This window comes from Podarcis bocagei, assembly GCF_964188305.1.
Source record: "Podarcis bocagei genome assembly, chromosome: Z".
NCBI lineage: Eukaryota > Metazoa > Chordata > Lepidosauria > Squamata > Lacertidae > Podarcis > Podarcis bocagei.
The window spans coordinates 15,741,715-15,766,897 of NC_138140.1; the positions used below are offsets into that span (position 1 = coordinate 15,741,715).

At 46.0% G+C, this 25,183-nt stretch overlaps 1 protein-coding gene across 2 annotated transcripts; it reads left to right on the forward strand.

Moving 5' to 3' along the window:
• Positions 1-24,149, forward strand: TSC1 (TSC complex subunit 1). 2 transcript variants are annotated; one of them, XM_081179190.1, is made up of 20 exons: positions 1-105; positions 1,495-1,647; positions 2,916-3,060; positions 4,072-4,226; positions 5,471-5,544; positions 5,817-5,995; positions 9,279-9,364; positions 10,347-10,467; positions 11,040-11,140; positions 12,518-12,590; positions 13,221-13,325; positions 14,277-14,874; positions 16,698-16,741; positions 17,993-18,159; positions 18,939-19,121; positions 19,242-19,352; positions 19,723-19,845; positions 20,675-20,862; positions 21,214-21,372; positions 21,926-24,149. In XM_081179190.1, exons 2-20 carry the CDS (start codon positions 1,522-1,524, stop codon positions 22,413-22,415), a joined length of 3,228 nt encoding a protein of 1,075 aa, XP_081035316.1. In that variant the 5' UTR covers positions 1-105; positions 1,495-1,521; the 3' UTR covers positions 22,416-24,149. The 2 variants fall into 2 exon arrangements, with proteins under 2 accessions (XP_081035316.1, XP_081035317.1); XM_081179191.1 differs by having other exon boundaries at positions 13,221-13,304.
• The last annotated feature ends 1,034 nt before the right edge of the window (positions 24,150-25,183 follow it).

A 25,183-nucleotide genomic window follows, 5' to 3' on the forward strand; every position in this document is an offset into this window, starting at 1 on the left:
GACCGTGGGCCAGTGCATGTAAATACCCTGGTGGATTCCTACTTGGAAACAAGTTCAGAGCAAGTCTTGCACGCCCTGTGCACTCTTCAAGAGCCACACGACAAGGTAATGTACACGTATGTTGTCATAAGAAATGTTTATCAAGAAATTGAGAAAACACTAAATGGAAGAAGGGATGTTTGAAAAGTCTGCCATGTGTAAATTGAGCTGAAGAATTGCTGAGCTGCTTTAAAAAGCAACAAGACTGGGGCCCACTTAGATCAAAAGATGCGTGCGGCTGAATGAAGCCAGTGGCCCATCTAGTCCAGCATCCTGTTCTCGCAGTGGCCAATCAGATGCCCATTATGGAAAGCCTGCAAGCAAAACCTGCGTGCAGCAGCTATTTTCTCACTTGTGATTCTCAGCAACTGGTATTTAGGAGATGCAGCCTGTGACAGCAGAGGTGGAACATAGCTACCATGGCTAGTAGCCATTGATAGCTTTATCCTCCATGATTTTGTCTGATCAACTTTTTATTTATTTAATAAAACTTATAAAACTGCTTGATTGTGTGTGTGGGGAAGGGGGAGATACATCAAAGCAGTTTTTAAAAGCCATTGAAGCTGGTGTCCATCACTGCCAATCATTTCCCATGTGACTGTAGGTGCCTCTGAGCAGCTTCTTCCATGGTCCAGTTTTGAGCATGTATGAATGAAGCAACCTTGTGAATTGAGCCAGTTGTGGGTCTTTAATTGTTTTACTGTTCTTGAACCACAACCGCTAGTTAAATGAAACTGCTGTGGGGTGTGTATCTTTTACATTTGCACTTGTTTGTATTATTTTCAGAATGTTTCTGAATGCCAGCCAACCATGTCCCTAAACCGATATTCTCAGCATTCAGCGGCCATTGAGTCAATATTGGACTGTTTTGGAGTTGCTGCCCTTTTATAACCTCCTTAATGTCTCCCCCCAAGATTGAGTGATTGTTCTGCAAACTTTGGGGTTCCTTCTGAACATGCTAATCTCCTCATGCTTTTCAGTGCCCTCCTTTTTACTATAATCCTGTTGGCATTCATTAGTTGCATTGGTTCTTGGAAGGAGAGATTTTTATATTGCAAGCCACTTTGAGTTTATTTTATAGTTAAAGGTGGGATGTAAACAATTAAATATTTATTTCATTCAGTTTATATACAATATGGTAAAAAAGCAGCTTAAAAAAAGAATAAAGCAAATTAACAGTAAAAACATTCAAATATTAATTGAAATCAGTGATAAGCTAAAAACAGGTAAAAATGTTATGTGGTAGCCAGTTTTGCAGATGGAAGTGGTCAAGTGGGCATATTCATGGGGCAAGGTGATCTAACAGGTGAACCAATGTCCATGTTGTTATTTAGGAGTGCTTTGAGAGGTCTATGAAAGAGAGTGAGAGCAGGTTCAGTTATATATTTCGGCTACCCTCCAGGTAAATTCTCCATGTGCTTTTATCACAAGTTCTCTCTTTTATATTTCTCTTAGCACCTTCTGGACAAAATCAATGAATGTATGAACAGGTCAAGTACCCGTCTCTCCGCTCTCTCACTCCTTGGGCATGTGATAAGATGTCAGCCATCTTGGAAACATAAGCTTTCTCAGGCGTCTGTCCTGGTTACGTTGCTTAAGTGTCTTAAGGTACAGATGCTGTGTAGTTGCAATTCTTGTTTATTATATGTTTCTGTGGAATGTGATGACATACAGTGACCTCTCACAACTTGGTTTCCTCCAGATGTTCAGTGCTAAAACTTGCATCATCCCTGACTATTGGCTGTGCTAGCTGGGGCTGATGGGAGTTGTAGTCAAACAACATTTGGAGGGTGCCAGCCTGAGATACAGAAACAAAACCCTTTTGGACAGTGGCCACTGCACACTCTGGCCGCAGTGCAAACCTTTGTGAATGGCGCCCAACCTAGAACTATTCATCAGGTAGGGCACATTCACATAACACCTTTATCACTTACTGATTTCTCTTCGATCATCCTCCTGCCATAGTGCAAGGACAGATAATGAGTCAAAGCCTGTTCCTGTTCATGCAAGTTGGATCAGTTACCTCATTCATATCAGAATTTTCTCTCTTCAAGGGATGTAAGCTTTAATTCTGAAATGGATCAATAAAATCAGAGTGGTAAAGTCTCCATTATAAGAGAGAGATTTTCAAAACATGGTGAAAATAAATAACACCTCTTTCTTCACAGCTGGGTTTGGGTTTTTTTGTTTGTTTGTTTTCATTGGGCTGTGTCCTACTCAGAGTAGAAAACTTGAAATTAACAGACCCAAGTTAGTAACCTGTTACTGTTTTTAATGGCTCTGCTCTGAGTAGGACTAATATTTGATCCAACTCAGTGTGTTTTTGCAACTATTGTCCCATTGTCCCAAATAGAGTCTTCACTGTTGGCTCCCCCCCCCCCCAGTGTAGCTTTGGCCAAGACTCTCAAACATTGTTTCACATTTTAAATTTGGCACTTAACTCATTCTGTTACTTTTATTGAATCCTGTTTATGTAAAAAAGAGAGTAATGGAAATTAAATAACCCTTTTTTAAAAAAGGGAGTTTGTGAGAAATAAAGATTGCTTTAAATATGGTAGAATCATTCAAAGTCTCCTACAAGTAGAAAACTAGGTGTTGTGCAGAGGGACCTAAACCCTTCTACCTGACATGCTGCTTTATATGTAAAATGTTGGGTTTCCTTCATCTGTAGAAGCATAAAAGCATGTGACACCAGTGCATTTGCAGTACAAATGCAGTCTCTGCTAAGGAGTGTTGAAAGAGCTATTGATATCCTAACTGAACCCACAGAAATGAAGGCAATGGAGCAGAGGGCTTTCCTAATACTTGTGATGCATCTGTCAGGAAATCTTAAACCTCTGGATAACTGTCTCTCCCCCCCCCCCAATCCTTTGCAGAGTGACGCGGATGTAGTGGTCCTCATCACAGGTGTGCTAGTGTTAATAACGATGCTGCCAATGATCCCCCAGTCTGGGAAGCAGTACCTGCATGACTACTTTGGCATCTTTGGTCGCCTTGCTTCCTGGAACTTGAGGAATCCAGGTGAGATGCTAGAAAAGGTCTGCTGTGAACAAGCTTATCCTTGGGAACATCTGTAGCTCAGTGGTAGGGCATCAGCTTTGCATGCAGAAGAGCCCCTGCCAGTCATCATAGATCATCGTTGTTGAACCTTGGGTCCCCAGATGTGAGTGAACTACAACTCTCAGAATTCACAGCCAGTTTAGCATGATGGTCAAGGATGGCGGGAGTTTTAGTCCACCCACATCAAAGTAACCAAAACCGAATAGCTCTCATTGTAGCCCATACTGAGCTAAATAAACCAAAGGCCTGGCTCAGAATAATTCTCCCAGCCTTGCTGAAGGTCCTAAATTCAGACTACAATTCTGGCCATGGATACACAACCCCCTGAAATTATGGCATTGTGTTTTCAGAGTGTTGGACCTGGGAGACCAGGGTTTAAATCCTGACTCTTGTATTGAAAGCTCATTGGGTAACATTGTGTCACAGTCATTGTGTCTCAGCCTGACATTGTTCTTTACAAGAAGCAGCCCTTGAAATTGACTGGAAACTTCTATCAGTGCAAAATGCAGCAGCCAGATTACTGGGGCTTCATTTTGATCTTTCATCGTCTGGGTTTTAAATCTGCTACATTGAAGACACACTTGCATTCTGACCTCTGACACCCGAGATGTAAATTTTCAGGACACACCACATTTTTGTGATTGTAGGTTATTTTTAATGTTTGCATTTTAAATTGTTGTAAAGATTGTAATCTAATCTCCATTTTAACAGATTGTCCCAGAGTGAGCCATGGAGTTTAAATCAGACTTGCACACAGTTTTCTAAAAATGAAGCCATATTTTCCTAAGGTGCTGAACTCACAGCCAGTTCTGTTGAAAATTACTCTCCCCGCTACCTTTGTGCACCTATGGAATTGTGGCACTTACTATGATAATATTTACAGCACAGCAGTAATTTTAGGGGGAGGGCACATGTCCAGAGACCTCAATAATAGGAGTTATTGTAACCTGTTTTACGTCTTTCCCTCCCTAGGACACACGGCTGAGATCTACCTGGTCCACCTCCATGCCAGTGTGTATGCTCTCTTTCACCGCCTTTACGGAATGTACCCTTGCAATTTTGTCTCCTTTCTGCGCTCCCACTACAGTATGAAAGAAAACTTGGAGACCTTTGAAGAGATAGTCAAGGTAAATCTTTTTCTTTAAAGCACGTCTTGTTTGTGTGTACCTGTAAGTCAGAAAGACCTGGCCCAAGTTTCTTTTTCGGAATTGCATGATTGCTGGTATTTATTTATGTTTGTATTGGCCATTCACTGTACCGAAATGAATAACTAGTTGAACCTGCATCTGAGGAAGTGAGCTTCTAAAGAGAAATTGGAAGTCCAGCAATCAATTGGAACTGAAAATTAATACCTGCAATCAGGTGTGTATAGGGAACAGCCATATATTTGCATACAGAAGGTCTTGGGTTCAATCCCCATTGACATCTCCAGATGGAGGTGGGAGAGAATCCCTGCCTGAAACCCTAGAGATCTGCTGCCAGCCATGGTGGACAGCGCTGAGCTAGATTGATTAATGTTCTTAAAGACAAAGGGATCCCTAGGTGGCTAAGTCCAGTTGAATTTGCCTATGGGGTGCAGTGCTCATCTCCGCTTTCAAGCCAAGGGAGCCGGCGCTTATCTGCAGACAGCTTTCTGAGTCATGCCCAGTATGACTAAACTGCTTCTGGTGCAACAGGACACCACGACAGAAGCCAAAGCGCATGGAAATGGCATTTACCTTCCCGCTGCAGCGTACCTATTTATGGACTTGCACTGGTACGTTTTCAAACTGCGAGGTTGGCAGTGGCTGAGACAGAACACTGGGAGTTCACCCCATTGTGCGGACTCGAACTGCCAACCTTAAGATCGGCAAGCCCAAGATCGGCAAGCCACAGTGCCCCCTGCGTGCCCCCCCCCAATTCCTATGTTCATCACGTTTGTTCACTGCTACCCGGAAATAACAGAATTGTGTTGTAACAGTCAAATGGTTGTCTAGACCTCTGATGATAGAAAAAAGAAAGTATTCAACACAACACACAGCAACAGGATTTGCTTCCACAGTAGGCAGTGATGGCTAACTTAGATGGCTTGACAAGCGTTTTAGGCATATTCAAAGACAATCAGACTGTAACTGGCTACTGACCCTGGTGGATATCTTCGGCCTCCACAGTAAGAAGGAAGTATGCTTCTGAATACCAGCTGCTGGGAATCACCAGTGGGGAGAGATGTGTTGGGCTTGGGTCATGCTTGTATGCTTCCCATCATGGGCATCTGGCTGACCAGTATGAAAACAGTATGCTAGTCTAGATGGGCCTTTGGTGGTCTGATCCAACAGAGCTCTTTTTATAATATACCAAGATAAAATACCCATTTTCTCTCTGTTTCTTCCAGCCAATGATGGCACATGTGCGCATCCACCCTGAGCTAGTGACTGGATCCAAGGATCACGAACTGGACCCTCGGAGGTATGTGCATTCCCATCCCTTTTGAAAGAGAGGCTGTGATTGAACATTTAGCTCGTCCCTTCTGAAATAAAAATACTATGTTCATGGCATTCTGCAATGAACCCTTTCTAAAACCATCCCTAGGTTAGACCATAGTGACACCCATGTCACCCTAGGGTTGGCTTTCAAAAATCTTTTAAATGTTTTTGATAAATATTTCCTGTAAATAGAGATTGTATCATAAATTCTGTGACGGGGTGGAAATTGACTGGTGGTGCTTGGACCTAAAACAGGTGGAAGAGGCTAGAAACCCATGATGTTTTGATAGAATGTGCCCGTATCTCCCTGGACCCAGCCGAAGCTTCCTGTGAAGATGACTACTCTTCGCCTTCCCAGCAGATGAGCTCTTACGTTCAGCATCACTCCTCTGATTTTGTTTCCAATTCTTCTGTTGCTTTGCAGAGAAACTTTGGTAAGGTCCCCCAGCTCTTCAGAATGCCTATAAACAGCAGGCACCATCCTTGAAGCAACTGCTAGGAGCAGATGTATTGCTCATTCTAGCAAACCAAGTTTACTAGTTCTCTCCTCAGAATGCCATTCTCTGGGGCTTCTTTTTTTTGCCTTAACCATGGTTTCCTTTGACACATGTCCTGATGCTAAGCAGACCCTGTCATAAACTGGTTTTGCTAACCTTATCTAAACTGGAACCTGGCTAGTGTTGGTGTACATGGTAAGTGAACTCATGTATGAGGCAGCAAGTGGAGGGATGGAAGCAGACACCATGTCTGTGGTTGAATCCTGGTTTTTGCAAACCATGGTTTATTGCAAGCCAGAGTAATGGTTGCAGTGGGCAACCATAGCTTGCTCAAGACTGCTCTGGAATCTGTATCTATGTGTCTCATGTTTTGACCTGCCACTGTCTTCCCTGTTCCCCACTTGAGTTGCTTATACTGCTTTAAAGCAGGGGTCAGCTCTCTTTTGCTGAGCCCCTTTCAGAACTTCATGCTGTGCTTTAAATTTCCATTTCCAGCTGGTTCAAGAAAGCCCACCCCCATGTTCTCCATCCAGTGAAAAAGGCTACTGCCAATCAGAGTATATAGTACTAAATGAGATTGACCAAGAATCTGACTTGGTATAACACAGCTTCCTATATTCCTGGAAAGGGCTGTTGCTCGTTAATAGAACATTTGCTTTGCATGCAGAAGGTCCCAGGTTCAATCCCTGACATCTCCAGGTAGGGCTGGCAATGTCCATTTTCCGAAGTCTTTGAGTGCTCCTGGTAGTCTGTGTAGACAATACTGAGCTAGATAAAACAATGAACTCTGTATGCAGTTCAGGGGATGTTTTATCCCATGTTGATGGCCTTTCAGCTGATTTCCTGGTGGCCTGCTGGAATGTGGAGATAACCAGGGCTATTGACTGTTTGGCTCCGAAGCGCGCTCTCCGATTGCGTGGAGCCCAGACAGCCCCATGGTTTTCCATGGAGCTGAGGGCAATGAAACAATCGCTGAGACGGCTAGAGCGCCAGTGGCGGATAACTCATTCTGAAGCTGACCGGACACAGGTTAGAGCTCAATGTCGAGCCTACCAAGTGGCAGTAGCAACGGCGAAGAAGACTTTCTTCACTGCCTCTATTGCATCTGCGGAAAACAGCAGCAGGAGACTCAGGTGCTTCACAATTTAGCGGAACCACCTGCTCCATCAGGGCCCGGTATGGGCCACATGATCTCCTGCAATGATTTTGCAAAGTTTTTTGCAGATAAAGTTGCTCAGATTCGAGAAGAGGTAGACTCCACCGTGGAAGCAGGGCCAGGGCGGGAGAGTGCTAGAGTCCTGTCTAGTCAAGTTGTGTGGGATCAATTCCAATCTGTTACCCCCGAGGATGTGGACAGGCTGCTTGGATGAGTGAAATCAACCACTTGTCTCCTTGATCCTTGCCCATCCTTGCTTATAAAAGCTAGCCGGGAAGGGCTGGGCGATGGGCTTCATGGAATGGTGAATGCTTCTCTCCATGAGGGAGCCTTCCCGGATCTGGTGAAAGAGGCGGTTATTAAACTGCTTCTTAAAAAAACCATCTTTAGATGCGGCCACAATGGCCAACTATCGTCTCAAATCTGCCATTCTTGGGCAAGGTGATTGAGCAAGTGGTTGCTGAACAACTCCAGGCACGCCTGGAAGAAGCGGACCATTTGGATCCCTTCCAGTCGGGATTCAGGCCTCATCATGGGACTGAAACTGCCTTGGTCTCACTGGTCGATGATCTCTGGCAGGCTAGGGACAAAGGTGAGAGCTATTTCCTAGTTCTGCTGGATCTCTCAGCGGCTTTTGACATCATCAACCATAACATCCTTCTGGACCATTTAGAGGGCTGGGAGCTGGGGGCACTATCATACAGTGGTCCCGCTCCTTCCTCCTGGGCTGTGTTCAGAAAGTGGGGGGGGGGTGAGTATTCAGACCCCTGGGCGCTCACTTGTGGGGTGCCCCGGGGTTCTGTCCTCTCCCCCATGCTTTTCAACATCTACATGCAGCCGCTGGGAGAGATCATCAGAGGGTTTGGGCTGGGTTTTCATCAGTATGCGGATGATACCCAACTCTACCTCTTTTAAATCAGAACCAATGAAGGCAGTGAAGGTCCTTTGTGAGTGTGTGGAGGCGGTTGGAGGATGGATGGCGGCTAACAGATTGAGGTTGAATCCTGACAAGACAGAAGTACTGTTTTTGGGGGACAGGAGGCGGGCAGGTGTGGAGGACTCCCTGGTCCTGGATGGGGTGACTCTGCCCCTGAAGGACTAGGTGCGCAGCCTGGGAGTTATCCTCAACTCACAACTGTCCATGGAGGTGCAGGTCAATTCTGTGTCCAGGGCAGCTGTTTATCAGCTCCATCTGGTACGCAGGCTGAGACCCTATCTGCCCGCAGACTGTCTGGCCAGAGTGGTGCATGCTCTAGTTATCTCTTGCTTGGACTACTGCAATGCGCTCTCTGTGGCTTCCTTTGGAGGTGACCCGGAAACTACAACTAATCCAGAATGCAGCAGCTAGACTGGTGACTGGGAGCGGCTGCCGAGACCACATAACACCGGTCTTGAAAGACCTACACTGGCTCCCAGTACGTTTCCGAGCACAATTCAAAGTGTTGGTGCTGACCTTTAAAGCCCTAAACGGCCTCAGTCCAGTATACCTGAAGGAGCGTCTCCACCCCCATTGTTCTGCCTGGACACTGAGGTCCAGCACCGAGGGCCTTCTGGCGGTTCTCTCACTGCGAGAAGCAAAGCTACAGGGAACCAGGCAGAGGGCCTTCTCGGTAGTGGCACCCGCCCTGCGGAACGCCCTCCCACCTGATGTCAAAGAGAACAACTACCAGACTTTTAGAAGACATCTGAAGGCAGCCCTGTTTAGGGAAGCTCTTAATGTTTAATAAAATATTGTTTTTTAATATTTTGTTGGAAGCCACCCAGAGTGGCTGGGGAATAAATAGATGATGATGATGATGATGAAGCATCTTCCTATGTTCCTAATGCCTCATTTTTGATAGCATTCCAAGTTTTTATATGTATATATGTGTGTGTGTGCGCGCGTGCGTGTGTGCGTATGTGTGTGTTTAGACACACACATATAGACACACACACACACTCTACAAATTTTGGGAGGGGGAATCCTGCTGGATAGGAAATAATTTTTATACAGCTTTATTAGTTTTGGGAGAAATAATTCCCTTTTACCCTTTATTTCTCCATCTTCTTTAATAAAAAATACAGGAACACCAACTTCTCGGCTGTCACGAATGGCAGGGCAGCTACCTCAGATCTCGAAGTATCAGTCCTCGTTTCTGGCAACTGAGCAGGTAACCCTGCTTGTCTTGTGACTGTTACATTTTTCTTTTACTGGTTACAGTTATAAATTGTTCTCCAGAAAGATTTCAGGAAAATGTATAATAAAAGATAACAGAACAAAATACATCAAATGCGAGAATGCATAAGCCATAAATACTGATCACTTGCAGCGGTAGAGCATTAAGCCAATTAAAATCTCAAATCTGTAAAGCCCTGGGAAAACAAGAGCATCCTCAAACTGTGTCTCAGTGTAAAAAGTGAGGAGGACAAACACTGCTCTAGAAGGGAGCTATGAGGAAGGGCCCCAGCTCAGTGTTGGAACACCGGCTTTGCCATGCAGAAGGTCCCAGGTTCAATCCCCGGCATCTCCAGATAGGGCTGAGAAAGACGTGTCTGATTCCCCCGAGAGAGTCACTGTCAGTCAGTCTTCATAGTACTGAGCTAGATTGACTGCATGGTCTGACTTCAGTGTATGGCAGCTTCCTGTATTAGGAGTTCCAAAGCTTGGGTGCCACCACAGAGAAGGCCCTGTTATGCAACCTTGAATCACAAATCCTAGCAGCGTCAATGAGCAGACACACACACCAGTCAAAGTTAATGATTGAGTTGGTTGGCCTTGTAGAAGGTGCTTCCGCAGAGACTTGAGTCTATAGCCATGCAGGGCTTTATTTAATTTGATACCAAGACTGACTGAATAACAAAAAAATTTGATACCAATGCCTTAAATTGGGCCCAAAACCACACAGGCAGCCAGTGCCGGGTTAAAATGCTCTTGCCTTGCTGCCCTAGTTGATGACATGCTCCCGTCAGCCCCCCAGCCTTGTCAATGGGAGTTGGGAGCCCAAAGCATCTGGAGGGTACACCAGGTTGGTGAAGACTGGAACAGAGATGGAAGTTTAAAGTGGTGATGGCACTGAAAGTGGATGCAGGAGGTCTGATTTTCCCTCCTTTCTATTGGGTACACTGGGAAAAACCCTGCCACTCTTTTTCCAGGTGACCTTCTGGAGCCCTGCCGTTGCTTGTGGCATGACCACTCCCCCCCATTCCCCTGGAATTGTTTTGGAGACACCTTATACCACAGCCCAGACTCTCAACAGGACCTTTAACATACCAGGTAGGGCCAGCCATATTGGGGTTTTCTTTTCAGCACCCTGGCAGGTTTGTCAGCAACAAAAACTAGTTAAGTGCCAAACCATTGGCCTGTGACATTATTGCACAAGCCCCTGAAGCCTCTGAACTCTCATACGTGGGGGCCCAAAGCGGCCCTTTTGGCCTCTCTGTTTGGCCCTTGGGCCTTTTCCTAGGTGTGCCCCAGCAGCCTTGCTCTGTGCCCTCTTTGAGTACTTTTGGTTGGCCAGAATATACCCTTGGTTGCCTGACTGGAGGATGGATAGAGGTGAGTGTGTTTGGTGGGAAGAGAGATATATGTGGGTGTATAGAAACCTCTTAAATTGTGTATGGCTGGTACATAACCTGTGGTACAAAGGTAAAGAGTTAACTTTGCTCTACCTACTTTTGGCCTCTGGCCCTGCCTACCACTGGGACATGACACCTGGAATGTTTGCCCATGAGGGAGCATAGTCCTTGGGAAGCTGAAAAGTGCTCTCCCCAACCCTTGCTTTAAAAAAAGGGTCATGCATTAACATTTGTAAGGGAATATTTTTTTTCTGTATTTCTTTTAAACAGTCGAGAAAGGTGCCCGCCCAGAAACTGCCATCTCCCCACCTCCCTCATGCAGTTCAGAAGAAGTTGCTCATGTTTCAGTTTCCACTGCACCTCCCAAAAAGGTACCATCAAAATTGCTAACGCTTGGCAAAATGGGGATTCCACTTTTGAACTTGGCCTATGAGCAGATTTATGAGACTTTCAAGGTGATTCTGATTCCCAGTTCATCAGAAGCAACCATAACATGACTTTCCCCACCCTACATTATGGTGCTGAAATGAATAAAGCTTTAAGGACTAACCATGGAGTGGACTTTTGGATGAAAGGACTTTTGAGTACAGTGCTGCTTCTGAAAACTAATTCCACTACTCAAGAGGCATCCTCTTGTTTAATTTTAAACCGTATGTTCCTTGCACCTGGTTTTGTTTCATAGAACTTTGAAATCTAGTTGTTAAAAAAGGGGGGGGGACCAGTCTGAAGTCTGCATAGCCCTGTCCAAAGAACTCTACTTTAGGTAGGAGGCTACTTGCTGTTTCTTTGCAAGACTTACAGGCATTCCCCGCCTCCCCACATACATGTTCTACTAATGTGTGCCCTTGCATATGCATGGCACCAGGAAATTAATAAATAGAATCATACCAGGAAATGGGAGAGAGCTGGAGAGTCCCTCCCTGGAGCCAAAAAAGGAGATACAGTGAGGGTGGAGGAAGAGACTGGAGGCCCAGTGGGGCTTTGTTTAGGCTGATCAGCCTCCCCACCTAACAGCTGACACACGGGGTAGCGCAGCAGCAGCCACTACCGCTTTCCCACACATCCTCCAGCCAGCCTCAGAGCTTCAGCTCTAGATATTTTGGTCTGGATTGGAGAAAGAGCAGGAAAGAGAGGGGAAAATAGGGGAAAGCAGGGGAAAGTAGGTATTTCGAGGCTTTTTAGAGGGTGAACCCCACTTTACACAATTTTGCTTGTGCGCACCAGGGCCCAGAATGTAAACCCATAAGTGGGTGGACGCCTGTATTAACAGCCCATCTTTTCTTCAAGAAGCTCATGGTAATGTACATGGTTCTTCCCCACAACAACACTGTGATGGTGGTTATACTGAGAGGCGGTGATGGGCCTGTGATCACCCGGTGGGCTTCATGGCTGAGTAGGGATTTGAACACTGGTCTCCCGGGACTTAGTTGGTCACTCTACACCATACTTGCTGCTGAGTCTCCTTCCTTCCCATCAGTCTTGGCTTGTGGGGTGCAGTCATTTTGTCAGTTCATTCCTATGCACGGGCTGAATTACCTGCCCTTGGAGGAGGCACACCCGGAGCAGTGACTTGGGTATATGAGGGAAGCTCCTCCAGAAAACATGTATTATATTTTCCCTTGCACACACTCTTGGTGGTCCTGGTTTTAATTGGGGTGTGTGTGTTGGGGGTGTTCCTCTTCTGTTTGGTTTTGGGGAACATGTGAAGCATTGTGATGGAGATGTGTCTGTTGCTTGCTCTCTTCTAGGAGGGCAGAACCAATCCCGCAAGGTCTTCGCTGTCCCGACAGCCAAACATCACCCAAAGTTCTCAAGCTGTTGGTAAGCTTCACCTGAATTCCTACCTCCTAAATCAGAGGTCACCAACCTAAGGCCCAGGGGCCAGATGCGGCCCAATCGCCTTCTCAATCCAGCCCCTGGACGGTCCGGGAATCAGCGTGATTTTACATGAGTAGAATGTGTCCTTTTATTTAAAATGCATCTCTGGGTTATTTGTGGGGCCTGCCTGGTGTTTTTACATGAGTAGAATGTGTGTTTTTATTTAAAATGCATCTCTGGGTTATTTGTGGGGCATAGGAATTCGTTCATCTCTCCCCCCCAAAAAAATATATATAGAGAGAGAGAGAGTCCGGCCCACCACATGGTCTGAGGGACAGTGGACTGGCCCATGGCTGAAAAAGGTTGCTGACCCCTGTCCTAAATCTTTATCCTCTATCATCTCTTACAAATTGGGAGTGTCATTTGCACATCATGTCTCTGCTAGTTCATTAGATGGCAGTCTAAGTGTGGAAGTTCTTCCAGAGTGTGTGTGGGTACAGCCAAATTTTGTGATAGTTTGGAGAAGAGGCCTTTTGGTGTGGTTTGAACTTGCATTGCAACAATGTTTGCCATAGCAAACAAGTTAAAATATTTTGTTTTCTTTCTCTCTCTCTCTCTCCCCTCCCATAAAAGATTCTCACAGCAGTAAAAGTTTGGTAACTTTAAGTGACCTTCCTGGCATCTTGGGTGACCTGGAGGCCTCTTCTCAAGACAGCGGTGAGAAGGACCGAGAGGAAGGTAATGGGGTGGGGGCGTTGGGAAGTTCAAGAACATCATGGCCAAGAGGGTACACTCTTTGCTCATGAGTCTGCTTGTTGGAATATCACCTTGTGTGGCTCCAGAGGGAATTGTATGCCTCTGTCCAGCTTTGGGTAGGTGCTGAATGAAAACAGTCTTTTTATAGACTAGCAGTTTAGGCATGGGCAGGGCAGGGCAGTATGTGTGTGCATGTGTCATGGTTTCCCTGGGGAATGCAGAACTTAATGTTAGGCACCAGCTTCAGCTGCTTGAAGAAATCTCTCTTTTGAAAACAAGTTGTAGAGCATCTGCTTTGCATGCAGAAGGTCCCTGCTTCAATCCACCAACGTCTCCAGGTAGGGCTTCGGAAAGGTTCGCTGTCTGAAACCCTGGAAAGCCTGCTGCTGCTGCTCAGTTTGGACAATACTGAACTAGATGAGCCAGTGGGCAGACTTGGTTTAAAGCAGCTTCCGCTGTCAAGTTTCTATCTGTCATGGCTGCAAAGAGACTGTTGAAAGTATGTAGGGCAATGCCTGCTGAAATCTCAGAAAGCTATTGGGCTGTCTGAACAGGACTGCCAAGGGGCTAGAGCTTCACTGCCTCATGCCTAGCAAACCCAAAATAAATTCTGCAAAATACCAAATGTGGCATTTTGTCCTGAAGAAACATTCTTTTAAAAAAGAAATACTGGAATAACATACATAGTTACAGAATCCCAAGTGTTTTCTTTATTTGGAGTATGTATTGTCTTGGCATAGAATCTGCCCTGGCAGGTCTCAGACCCTAATAACAAAGTGATTCCTCCAGGGGTGATAACACCAGAAGGTTAAATTATTTTCAGTGCTCCACCTTTTGCAACAGCAGCTAAGGCGGGTGGATTTCCTGCCACTGATGAGCAAATATAGGGCAGCATGTCTGATCCATCCACACTTTGCTTTTCTCTGTCCTTAGATGCCATATCAAGAGAGATCTCAGAGATCACCACAGCAGACGCGGAACCTGTGGTGCCTCGGGGAGGTTTTGACTCCCCTTTCTATCGCCTGAATGAGGGTCTCCCCAGCTCAAAGAAATCCCAGCTGGCTGCCTCAAGTACACAGGGGCATAACCTGGACTCCAAGCCCCTGGCGTTGTCACCCCTTGCAGCATCGACACCAGGTGTGGCCCAATCTGGGCTCAAAAGGTCACTGGATATGCCTAAGCAAACCTTCACGCCTATTGACCTACCCAGCCGATACTCCGAGAATCATCCTTCTGGTCACCAGCAAAGCCAGGTGTCTCTGGAGTCAAACATTGTTGCCCCTAGCCCTTGCAAGATTCCTGCACGCAAGTGGATGGGGTTTGGGGATGAGCAGCCCCCTGATTACGAGCACCTCTTCGAAGTGGCTTTGCCAAAGACCGCCTACCATTTTGTAAGCAAGAAGACTGAAGAGCTTCTCAGGAATGTCAACGCAGGTCACGACAAAGTGAACTCTTCCTCCCCATCCCCCTTGGAAATGCTGGATCAGCTCATACAGCATGGAGCAGATGCCCACAGCAAACGGCTTGACCAGTAAGTGACGGTAGAGCTTGTATTCTTAAGGCTGGAGCTAGTGCGGTGACAAGAACAGGACTGAACCACTGTTTCAAGTTACTCACCTGTTCCCTGTAATGCTGTGGCCTTGGGGCCAAATGCAACTCTCCAGGGCACTCTGGTTCTCTCCCCGCCCCCGAATGCTTCCTGGGCCACTGCCCTCCTTGAGTGTTTTTGCATGACCAGAATGTAGATGGTTCCTCTTGATTGTCTGAACAGAGGGTAGAGAGTGTAGTATGTAGTATGTAGAAACTGGCCTGCTGTAGAAAAGTAGTCTTGAGTGTGTGTGTGTGTGTGTGTGTGTGTGTGTGTGTTATACAGTAGGCTAGTTTCTACATACAACAATCTCTATCCTCTAATTACCTTTCTTCAGGAAAAAAGAAATGCTAAGCGACTTACAAAAGAACAAACAAACAAAACTCTGAAATATGCAAGTAACATATAAAAAAATATCCAAATGAACCTCACTAGTGAGGCCTCAACTAGAGCCAGGGCTTTCTCCGCTGTGGCTCCAATCTGGTGGAACGCTCTGTCACAAGAGACTAGGGCCCTGCGGGACCTGACATCTTTCTGCAGGGCCTGCAAGACAGAGCTGTTCCACCAGGCCTTTGGTCAGGGCGCAGCCTGACTCCCTCCTCTGGCAATCTGCACAGAATTTTGCTTAACGGTTGCCATCAATTTGATTTTAATTAATTTTATAATGGAATGTTTTTAGAATGTGGGATTATTTGATTGTTGTTAGCTGCCCTGAGCCCGGCTTCAGCTGGGGAGGGCGGGATATAAATAAAATTTATTATTATTATTACTAAAATATAAGCAAAAAGCTAAGATCCAAAGGCCTATTTGAATAAGAATGTTTTTGCCTTGTCACCTAAAATAAAATAGTGTGATGGTGCTAGGCATACTTCCTGGGGTGTGACTGTTCCATAAATGGGGAGCCACCACTGAGGTTCATTTGTTGCCCTACCCAGTTTTGCCTCTGGCCCCATCGGAATGTGGCTCTTGGAAAAATGGGATGGGGCTGTGGAAAGCTTGGAAATAGCCGTGTGACCTTCCTCTCATCCTCTGGTCTCCTTCAGCACAGCTCCCCCCCCCCCCTTTGCCAAACAATTCAAAATCTTAATCTCATTATGTAGAGCTTGGCAAAACAGTGCATATAACCTGCATGCTCCACTTTAAGAACTTGCTCTGATTTTTTTGACTTTTTTTTTAAATTATGGCTTGCTAATTGCTACATATACCACTAAAGGTAAAAGGACTGCTGGCATTTAAGTCCAGTTGCAAATGATTCTGGGGTTGCAGCGCTCATCTCGCTTTACAGGCCGAGGGAGCTGGCATTGGTCCGCTCCGCAGACAGTTTTTCTGGGTCATGTGGCCAGCATGACTAAGCCGCTTCTGGCGCAACGGAACACCAACACCAGAACAGTGCACGCAAACGCCGTTTGCCTTCCCGCCAGAGCGGTACCTATTAATAATCTACTTGCACTTTTGGGTGTGCTTTTGAACTGCTAGGTTGGCAGGAGCTGGAACAGAGAAACGGAAGCTCACCCCGTCGCAGGGATTCGAACCGCCGACCTTCTGATCGGCAAACCCAGGGCTCAGTGGTTTAGACCACAGTGCTGCCTGCGTCCCAAATTTACCACTACATTGGTGTAATTGGTCACTCACGTAGTCCTGTACCTTAGGACAGTGAGAGCAGTAGGGTGATGCTTGAAACCACCTGGGGTTTGTTGTTGCTTTAAAAACAAACAAACATTTTTTACTGCAATCCAGAAAACCCACCATTCTTATTTGTTCCTCAGATTACCTTTGTTAAGCAAATCAGCTGACTGGACTCACTTTGGAGGTAAGAGGTTGTTGTTTTTTTGAGGCATGTATTTTAATCCATGTGTTGGAGCAAAACTTTGCTCAGCTTTTGTATCAAGCTGCTGTGCATCTTTCCTCACTGCACTGGCATCTTGCATTTGATGGTGCTCGATAGCTTCCAAGAGTGTAAATGGTGTATCCTCTATTCACTGGCATCTGGTAATCCATTGCAGTTTCTTCATAGACTTCGTGAACCTGAGTGCAGTGGCATTTAACCTAGATGTTAACCAGAACATGGGAAAACTGGCCAGATCACACTTTTCCAAAACAGGGCTGCAGAGCACACACCAACCTGGTTGAAGGTGCTTTATGCTATGGGCAATGCTTGGACATCCATCTCTAAGGCTGGATTGGACAGTCGTCTCCCCTATGAAGAAACGTGGCAGCATTTGGGACAGTTTAGCTTAGAGAAAAGGCGAGTAAGAGGCAACATGATAGAAGTTATACATAGCATGGAGAAAGTGGATAGAGAGTAGTTTTTCTATAACTCGTGGACATCCATTGAAGCTGAATGTTAGCAGATGCAAAACAAATAAAGTTTTCCTTCACACAGCACATAGTTAAACCATGAAACTCACTACTACAAGAGGGAGTGATGGTCACCAACCTAAAGGGCTTTAAAAGAGAATTAGACAAATTCATCAAGGATAAGACTATTGATGGCAGTTAGCTTTTATGGCTATGCTCTGCCCCCACAATTAGAAGCATCAATGTTTCTGAATAAGAAGAGGAGTTTGGACTTGATATCCCGCTTTCACTCCCCTTCAGGAGTCTCAAAGCGGCTAACATTCTCCTTTCCCTTCCTCCCCCACAACAAACACTCTGTGAGGTAAGTGAGGCTGAGAGACTTCAGAGAAGTGTGACTAGCCCAAGGTCACCCAGCAGCTGCATGTGGAGGAGCAGGGAAGCGAACCCGGTTCACCAGATTACGAGTCCACTGCTCTTAACCACTACACCACACTGGCTCCTGGAAACCACAGGAGGAGAGAGCGCTATTGCGCTCAAATTCTGCTTGCAGGTTTCATACAGGTGTCTAGCTGGCTACTGTGAGTACAGAATACTGGCCCAGATGGGCTGTTGACCTGATCCAACAGGCTTTTCTTACGTTCTTACGTATATTGTGTGTATGCAGCCTTGGTTGTGTGTCCTGTTTGCAAGGTGTCTTAGGCCTGCTGGTTGAATGGTGCCAGCATCTTTGCGTACCATTGTCTTCTTTCTGCCTTCCCCTCAGGTGCTCCTGCACCAGATGATTTCAGTGTTCTCAGAATCCAGCTCCTCCTGCTGCACAATGAACTGCTGTATGAGCGCTTCAAGAGGCAACAGCATGCGCTGCGAAACCGGCGGCTCCTGCGCAAAGTGATAAAGGTGACGGCTCTGGAGGAACACAACGCTGCCATGGTGAGTCAAGGTTTCTACAGGGAGCCCCTACACTGCAGGCAGTTTACCACCTGCTGTGTTACTACTGGGGAAGGGGGACAGAAGGCAACTTTGGGTCTGGGAGTGAAGTGCAGGATTCCAATACTTTCTTATGTGGCCCCCATAATTCTCACACATTGCCCCATACAGTGGTACCTCGGGTTACATACGCTTCAGGTTACATACGCTTCAGGTTACAGACTCCGCTAACCAGAAATATTACCTCGGGTTAAGAACTTTGCTTCAGGATGAGAACAGAAATTGCACGGCGGCAGTGGGAGGCCCCATTAGCTAAAGTGGTGCTTCAGGTTAAGAACAGTTTCAGGTTCAGTACAGACCTCTGGAATGAATTAAGTACTTAACCTGAGGTACCACTGTATTTCCAGGCCGTACCTTTCACCAACTCTGCTTTGTGGCTTCCTTGAGTGTTTCTGCATGGCTGGAGACTGTGCTTAAAACATTTAACCTTTACCCAGATATTTAGAAAATTGGTATGAGTTTTAATCTGTTTCGAGTTTTGAGTTATTTAAACTTTTGAAAAGTCTTAAATTATTAATTCTATTCTTTGATTTTGTTGTTTCATATTTTTTTTTTTTTGCAAACTGCTTTGAGGCTTTTAAACAATGTATAGATTCTATGAAATAAAATACAGACCTACTGACATGCAGCAGGCATGGTATAAACACATTTACACTTTGCGTTTGACAAAACTTGCCCTTATTTGAAGTGGGCCCTTTTGACTGGTCTCTGCTTCCTGGCAGAAAGACCAACTGAGGCTCCAGGAGAAGGACATCCAAGTCCTGAAGCTCAGCCTGAAGATGGAGCAGGCCAAGTTCTGCAAGTTCCAGGAGGAACACGACATGCTCATGGCTCGGCTCCACAGCCAGATCCGCCAGTTGCAGCAGGAACGGGAAGAGTATTACAATCACAGCCAGGAACTGAAGGTACAAGAAGTGACTCTCTGAGTTGGGGGTTGAGGCCAGCAAGGGCAGGGGGAGGTGTCTCCCAAGGATATGGTGCCACTAACCAGCTTCACTAATATTGTTTGGGTTTCATTTTACAAGATCAGACTGGAAGACTGCCACAAAATCATCGCAGGCCTGCGGCTGGAGTTGAACACGGCCAGCAGCAAGATGTGTCACACGGAATTGTTGCTGAGCCAGGTTTCTCAGAAGGTAAGAGCTAAATTTTCCTGTGGGGTTCCCACTTCCCCTATTTTGTGTGCATAGGTGTGTGTCCTTGCTTTCAATAAGACTTCTTCCAGCTGCATCCCAGTATTGTGGACCCTGCTCTGTGTTTGTGTGTGTGGTTGGGGCTGGTGGGAGTTGGAGTCCAGTAACGTGTGGGAGGGGGGGTCTATTGGTTTTTGTTTTAGTATGCATTTTGTGTTGTGAGCAGCCCTGTGATCTTTGAATGAAGGGTGTTATATAAATTTAATACAAAATAAACATGAAGGGCAGCAGGTTCCCCATCTTCTGGTATAAGCAGTATTTTTTAAAAAAGATAATAATTGTGTAGTCTCTAACTAAAACTTTCTCTTTTAAGCTTTCTAACTGTGAGTCGGCCCAACAGCAGATGGAGATGTTGAACAGGCAACTCCTAGTCTTTGGGGAAATGAAAGAGTTGTGTTTGAAACAGCTTCAGCACAAGCAGGCTGGTACAACTAAGGTATGCCTCAGGAGAGATGTGTGCCAGCAGTGTTGCTTGTGGCTCACATTGGGCAAACACAACAGGCTGGCCCTGCAGATGCCACTGGACTCCAGCATTCATGAATCTCAGCCAGTGTGGCCTTATGGTCAGGGGTGCTGGGGAGTTAATCAGTGCCATAGCTACCAATGGGGGGGGGGGCACTAGCCAGGTTTTTTACCCCAGGTGAAGCCTCCAGAAGGGTGCCATTGACATTTTAAGCCTGTGTGTGTGTGCACAAATGCATGTGTGGGGTGTTGGTGCCAAACTGGGTCTTTGAAATAAAGCCTAGTTTTGCAAATGAGCATGCATCAGATCAATAGATTGGGTGCTTCAGATGTTGCTGGACCCCTCTTAGCCCCACCAATCAGGGATGATGGCAGCTACAGACAGGCCTGCAGCTGGGAGGACCATAGGTTAGCCACTGCTGCACTACTTTGAACCCTGCATACTTTGAAAAAAGCATGTACTTAAAGAAGTACAGTAGTAATATTTATTTCCAATAAGAAAATGATGGCAGGCATTTCAATTTTCATCAAATTATCTGTGGCTGGGGAGATACTTGCCAATATTTCAGCACCTGAAAATCTCACACCTCTAGGAAGAATGATAGGGTTGAATTTAACCCCAGGCATCCTTTGCCAGCGCCTACGACGAGTTAGTGGTTTCGCTAAACCCAGATCCAAGGTCAAAAGCAGCAATTCCTTAATTAGTTCTGTCATAATTCTGCCTGGCCTCTCTTGTTCCCTCTCAGTCGTCTCTTCTCCCGTCTACAATCATTTAGCTTTATTTAACCCCCTCCATCTTCCAGGAAGTGGAATGCCTGCAGATGGCCTTTCAGAAAGAACTGGAGAAAGCACATTACTGCATTCAGCAGCAGAGCCAGGAGCTGGAGGCTTCTCAGAAGCGAGTAGGCGACCTGGAATATCAGCTAGCAAAGAGGGACCACCTCTTGTTGGAGCAGAAGAAATACTTGGAAGATGTTAAAATCCAAGCCAGGTAACCCCCCACCACCACCCTTCAGCTCATTTTACCAAGCAAGGGAGTACAGAGGCCTCCCCCAAATCCCAATTTCACTCCTGTCAACCTCCAGGAATGTTAGGTCTTTGAGGCAAGCAAAGGTCTCCTAACAACTCACAGCATCCTGCACAAACTCCAGCTCCCAGGATTCTGTGGGGAAAGCTGTGACTCTTAAAAGTAGTATTATAGTACTGTAAATGTATGGGGTTAATGTGGCCATAGCCAGGAGGGGAATACCTCTTTTTCCCCCTTGAAAGAGAAATGCTTTTGTACACAGAGGGGAAATGTAATGACATAAAATCCAGACACAGGTTTATTTTCTTTTTTCAGTTTCCAACTCCAAGCAGCTGAGGGCTGGTACAAAATGCAGAAAAATATTACGCAGCTGTTTGAGGTGGAGATATTGAGTCTGCATGGCCAAGTGCAGAATGAACGGCTGTTGAACAACCGTGAAGAAAACAAGGTGGAACAAGCTGAATCCAATGAAAGGTAAAGGGGCCAAGTGCAGCTGTGAGGCTTGCTGGCTGCTCATAATAAACAATTTATGTCTGAGGCAGGCTTTCAGAGCTTAGGGGTTGCAGCCAACATTTGTCATATTCAGAGTAGACCCATTGAAATTAATGGGTTTGACACATGGGTCTATTCTTCATTGCATTTATAACCCCACCCCACCCCTTTCCTGCAAGGAGCTCAGTGTGGCTTATATAGTTCTTCCCCTCACAACAACTCTGTGAGGTAAGTTAGGCTGAGAGACTGCCCCAAGGTCTCCCAGTGAGCTTCATGGCTGAGGGGGGTGGTATTAGAATCTTGCTTTCCTAGTCTCTAACCACTATACCGCACTGGCTAAGTTTCACTAACTGAGAACAGGATGCTGGGCTAGATGGGCCAGTGGTCTGATCCAGCAGGCTGTTCTTATGTAGGGGGAGTGAAATCTTTGGGTAGGTGGGGCAGTTTTCAGCCCATGTGCTGCTGCTTCTGAAGGCAAACCTTTGGTCACTTGGGCTGACTTGTCTCTCTCCTCTCCCCCCGGCCCTCACAACAGGCTGCCTGGAGCAAACGAAAGCAGTGCTGACCCTACTGTGGGACACAGTGAGGAACCGCTGGAATGTAGCAGTGAGACTGAACTTCCCAGCACCCGGGGCAGCAGCAGTGAGGTGTCCACCCCTGAGAAGCCCAGCCAGCGCACCGGGCAGCTCAACAACCGCAGAGAGTCGTCTGCATTGCTGGAGCCCTCCTCTGGCAGCGTCCCCCCCACAGTGGGCTCCTTCCCAAGCTCTGAGAGTTTCCTAGGGATGAAGGCCCAAGAGCTGTTCCACAACAAGAGCAAGGGTCACTGCAATGAGGATGGGGTGGCCACTGGCAACGTTTGTGAACCTTTGAAGACCTGCAAAGATCCCAGCCTGGAGGTCACAGAGGCAGCCCAGGCACCCTCCCCTAGCCCCGAGGAACTGCCTCCCTCCCCCAGAACCCAGGACGCCAATGTTGGACAGCTTCATATCATGGATTACAATGAATCTCATGGCCATAGCTAGAAACGAGGAAAGGAAAATCAAAATCAGTATTAACATTTTCATATTTTTGGCATAGAACAGGGAGGTGTGGCTGCCCAATTTAACTAAAAGCTTTTGAGTTTTGTTAGTCCAGCACCCTACCAGCTTACACAGGCGGCAGTTCTTTTGTTGGACTTGTTTGCCCCAAGTGGATTTATGGGATGGCTGAGTTTCTGGGTCTAGAAGTGTAGGTGATCAGTCAAGGCCTTCCCTGAAACACTTCTGTCCCTCTTGAAGCCACTGTGTAGTACACACTTTGACACAGCAGCAGCAGCAGCTAGGATTTCTCCAAACTTTTTGTCAACCCATCCACTTTTTTCTTGCCCTACCCCCCTGCTGAGAGGTTGGTTTAAATGAACTTGTGTGCAATATGGAGCAGAGCCTCCCCCAAGGAATACTCGGGGTGTGCTCATCTGGAGAACTAAGCATCTGTTGTCTCCTCTCCTGCAAGCAACTCAGGGTTACTCTTATTGAGAAACCCCTGGATTTGTTTTTCTCAAAGTGTTATAATATGATGGCAACTCAGTCTTTTCCCCGCCTTCAGCCTTCCCCCTCCCCACCCACCCCTCAACTTTTTGCATTTTGTGCATAGACTGGACTTCACTCTAACCGTGAAATGAGATAGAGTCCCCTCCAGCATTGAAAACCATACCCTCTTTCTCTCATCTCCCCTCCCCACAAATTTTGTTGCTTTTGTTGCTGGATGAGATGGTACTGAGCTGACCTCCAGTTGTGTGGGTGTTTATTTTTCCACCCTGAGTGGAAAAGAAAACTGAGGCTTTTCTGTTGAAAACCTGTCCTGTGGAGATTTCTGGTTAGTACAGTGGATGCAGAACTTCCTCAGCAAAGCAAATGCCTCACCTAAGCTGAGACAAATTTTTCTTTGTGTTTGCCGCTGTGTCTGTCTTATGAGAAAAGGGTGAGCTGATTTTTTTCCTCTTCCACTCCTTCCTAAGGAGTGGTAGTCCTGTTTCTCATTGTCTGCCCAGATGCCACCCTGGTTCCCCCCTCCCCAAGTTGGCCTATTTACATTTCTATGGGAGGGGGAATGCTTCTGAATCCCCCCCCTCTTGATTTAAAAGCAGTGGGATTGGCTATATTGTGTCCTCCCCCCATGCAAACTGTCCCCTTGTGGTTCATTTGCAAAGTGGGCTTTATTTTCAATACAAAAGTACCCCTTCAGTTGAGAGAGCCTTCTTTCTTTTATAGAGACAGCATTTTTCACTAAAAGGGCACATGATCACCTGCCAGAATCTCCCAGTATGTTCTCTCCCCACTGCACCATGGACCACAGAAATTATGGAGCATTCAGTAAATCTCTTGAATCATGAATGCAGCACATGAAAAGGCAAGGAGATGCAGGAAGATCCCGGTGGTAAAGCTGGAAATTATTTTGTTCCCTTAACAAAAAAAAAACCAACAACCTGGCTGCTTTTAGTTAACCGTTTGTCAGAGAGCGATTTCTCTATTTAGATTTAACATTGATTCCTGCCTTGCTCTTTGTATAAGTAAATATTTTACATTTATAAAATGTAAAATGCCGTAAATATGAAATTGTAAGTAAGAAATGGTGCAATTCAAGATAAAGGAGTAAATTAAAGAAAAAAAACCCCAAATGGATGAAAATTTGCTGTCCTTGCTAGGATGTTGTAATATGTCACAGCAGTTCCTTGTGTTTTACTGTGAACAAAAATAAAAAGAATTCTTTTGTACTATGTTAGACTGAATGGTTTTTGCAAGTAAAACCATAAAAGGATCCTGTTGGAGGACCTATACTGGCTAACTAATGTTAATAGGAGTGTGCAGAAACTCCTTTTGTTTGAGAGAGTGGGCACTTTACTGAACAGCTGGATTGGTTTTCCAACCGTAGCAAGGCAGGGTTAAGGAAAGTGTAACCCTCCCAGAGATTGAGTGACAACTCACATCATTCTGGAGATTCCCACAATGTGAGAAGTGAAGCTACAGGGAATCAGGAAGAGGGCCTTCTCAGTAGTGGCGCCAACCCTGTTGAATGCCCTGCCATCAGATGTGAAGGAGATGTGCTTTTTAAGGCTTAATGTTTCACTATGTTTTTATATACGCTGGAAGCTGCCTAGAGTAGCTGGGGCAACCCATTCAGATGGGCAGGGAACAAATAATAAATCATCATCATTCTTGACCAGACTAGCTGGAACCGGTGGCTCTTCAGATGTTGATGGGACTCCCCAGTTCCCTGTCTCCTAAAGTAAGGATTTCAGTGTTCCACAGTGCATGTGGTTTTGAGCATGGAGGTGTAACAATGCTTCTTCACAGTGTGTGACGTTTGGTGGGATTCATTAGACCAAGATCTGATTACTCTAGTTAATCGTTAATAGTTAATGGCAGCTTAATGGAACCTCTCTTCTTCCCAGTATTCCTTTCTTCAGAGTTTCCCAGCGGCATCTGCCAACTTTTGGAGAATACTGGACTAGACTTACTCTGTTTAGTGTGTGTAGTATGCCTGGGGTATAGAATCTTAAATGTGACCCTCCAGGCCTCTGCGTATGGCCCTTTGAATGTTTTCCAGGTTATGCACCCTTTCTGGCCCTGCTTTGCACCTTGGGGGGGGGTGTGTTGTTGTCAAGCATTGTCAAGTGTTTTCAAAGACAGGTTAAAAACTCTTGACAATGCTGCTTGCTTGACTGGATGAAGGATAGAGAGATTTGTGTAGAACTAGCCTGTACAGAGAAATGATTTACATTAGTTGTTCTGCCCACTTTCAACTCTGGCCC

Excerpts from the sequence above, each read along its gene's own strand:
- TSC1 (XM_081179190.1), top strand. The coding sequence starts at position 1,522 with ATGAACAGGTCAAGTACCCGTCTCTCCGCTCTCTCACTCCTTGGGCAT. Across the intron at positions 10,468-11,039 it reads CAGGACCTTTAACATACCAG|TCGAGAAAGGTGCCCGCCCA; the intron begins GTAGGGCCAGCC and ends TCTTTTAAACAG. Across the intron at positions 19,122-19,241 it reads ATCACAGCCAGGAACTGAAG|ATCAGACTGGAAGACTGCCA; the intron begins GTACAAGAAGTG and ends TCATTTTACAAG.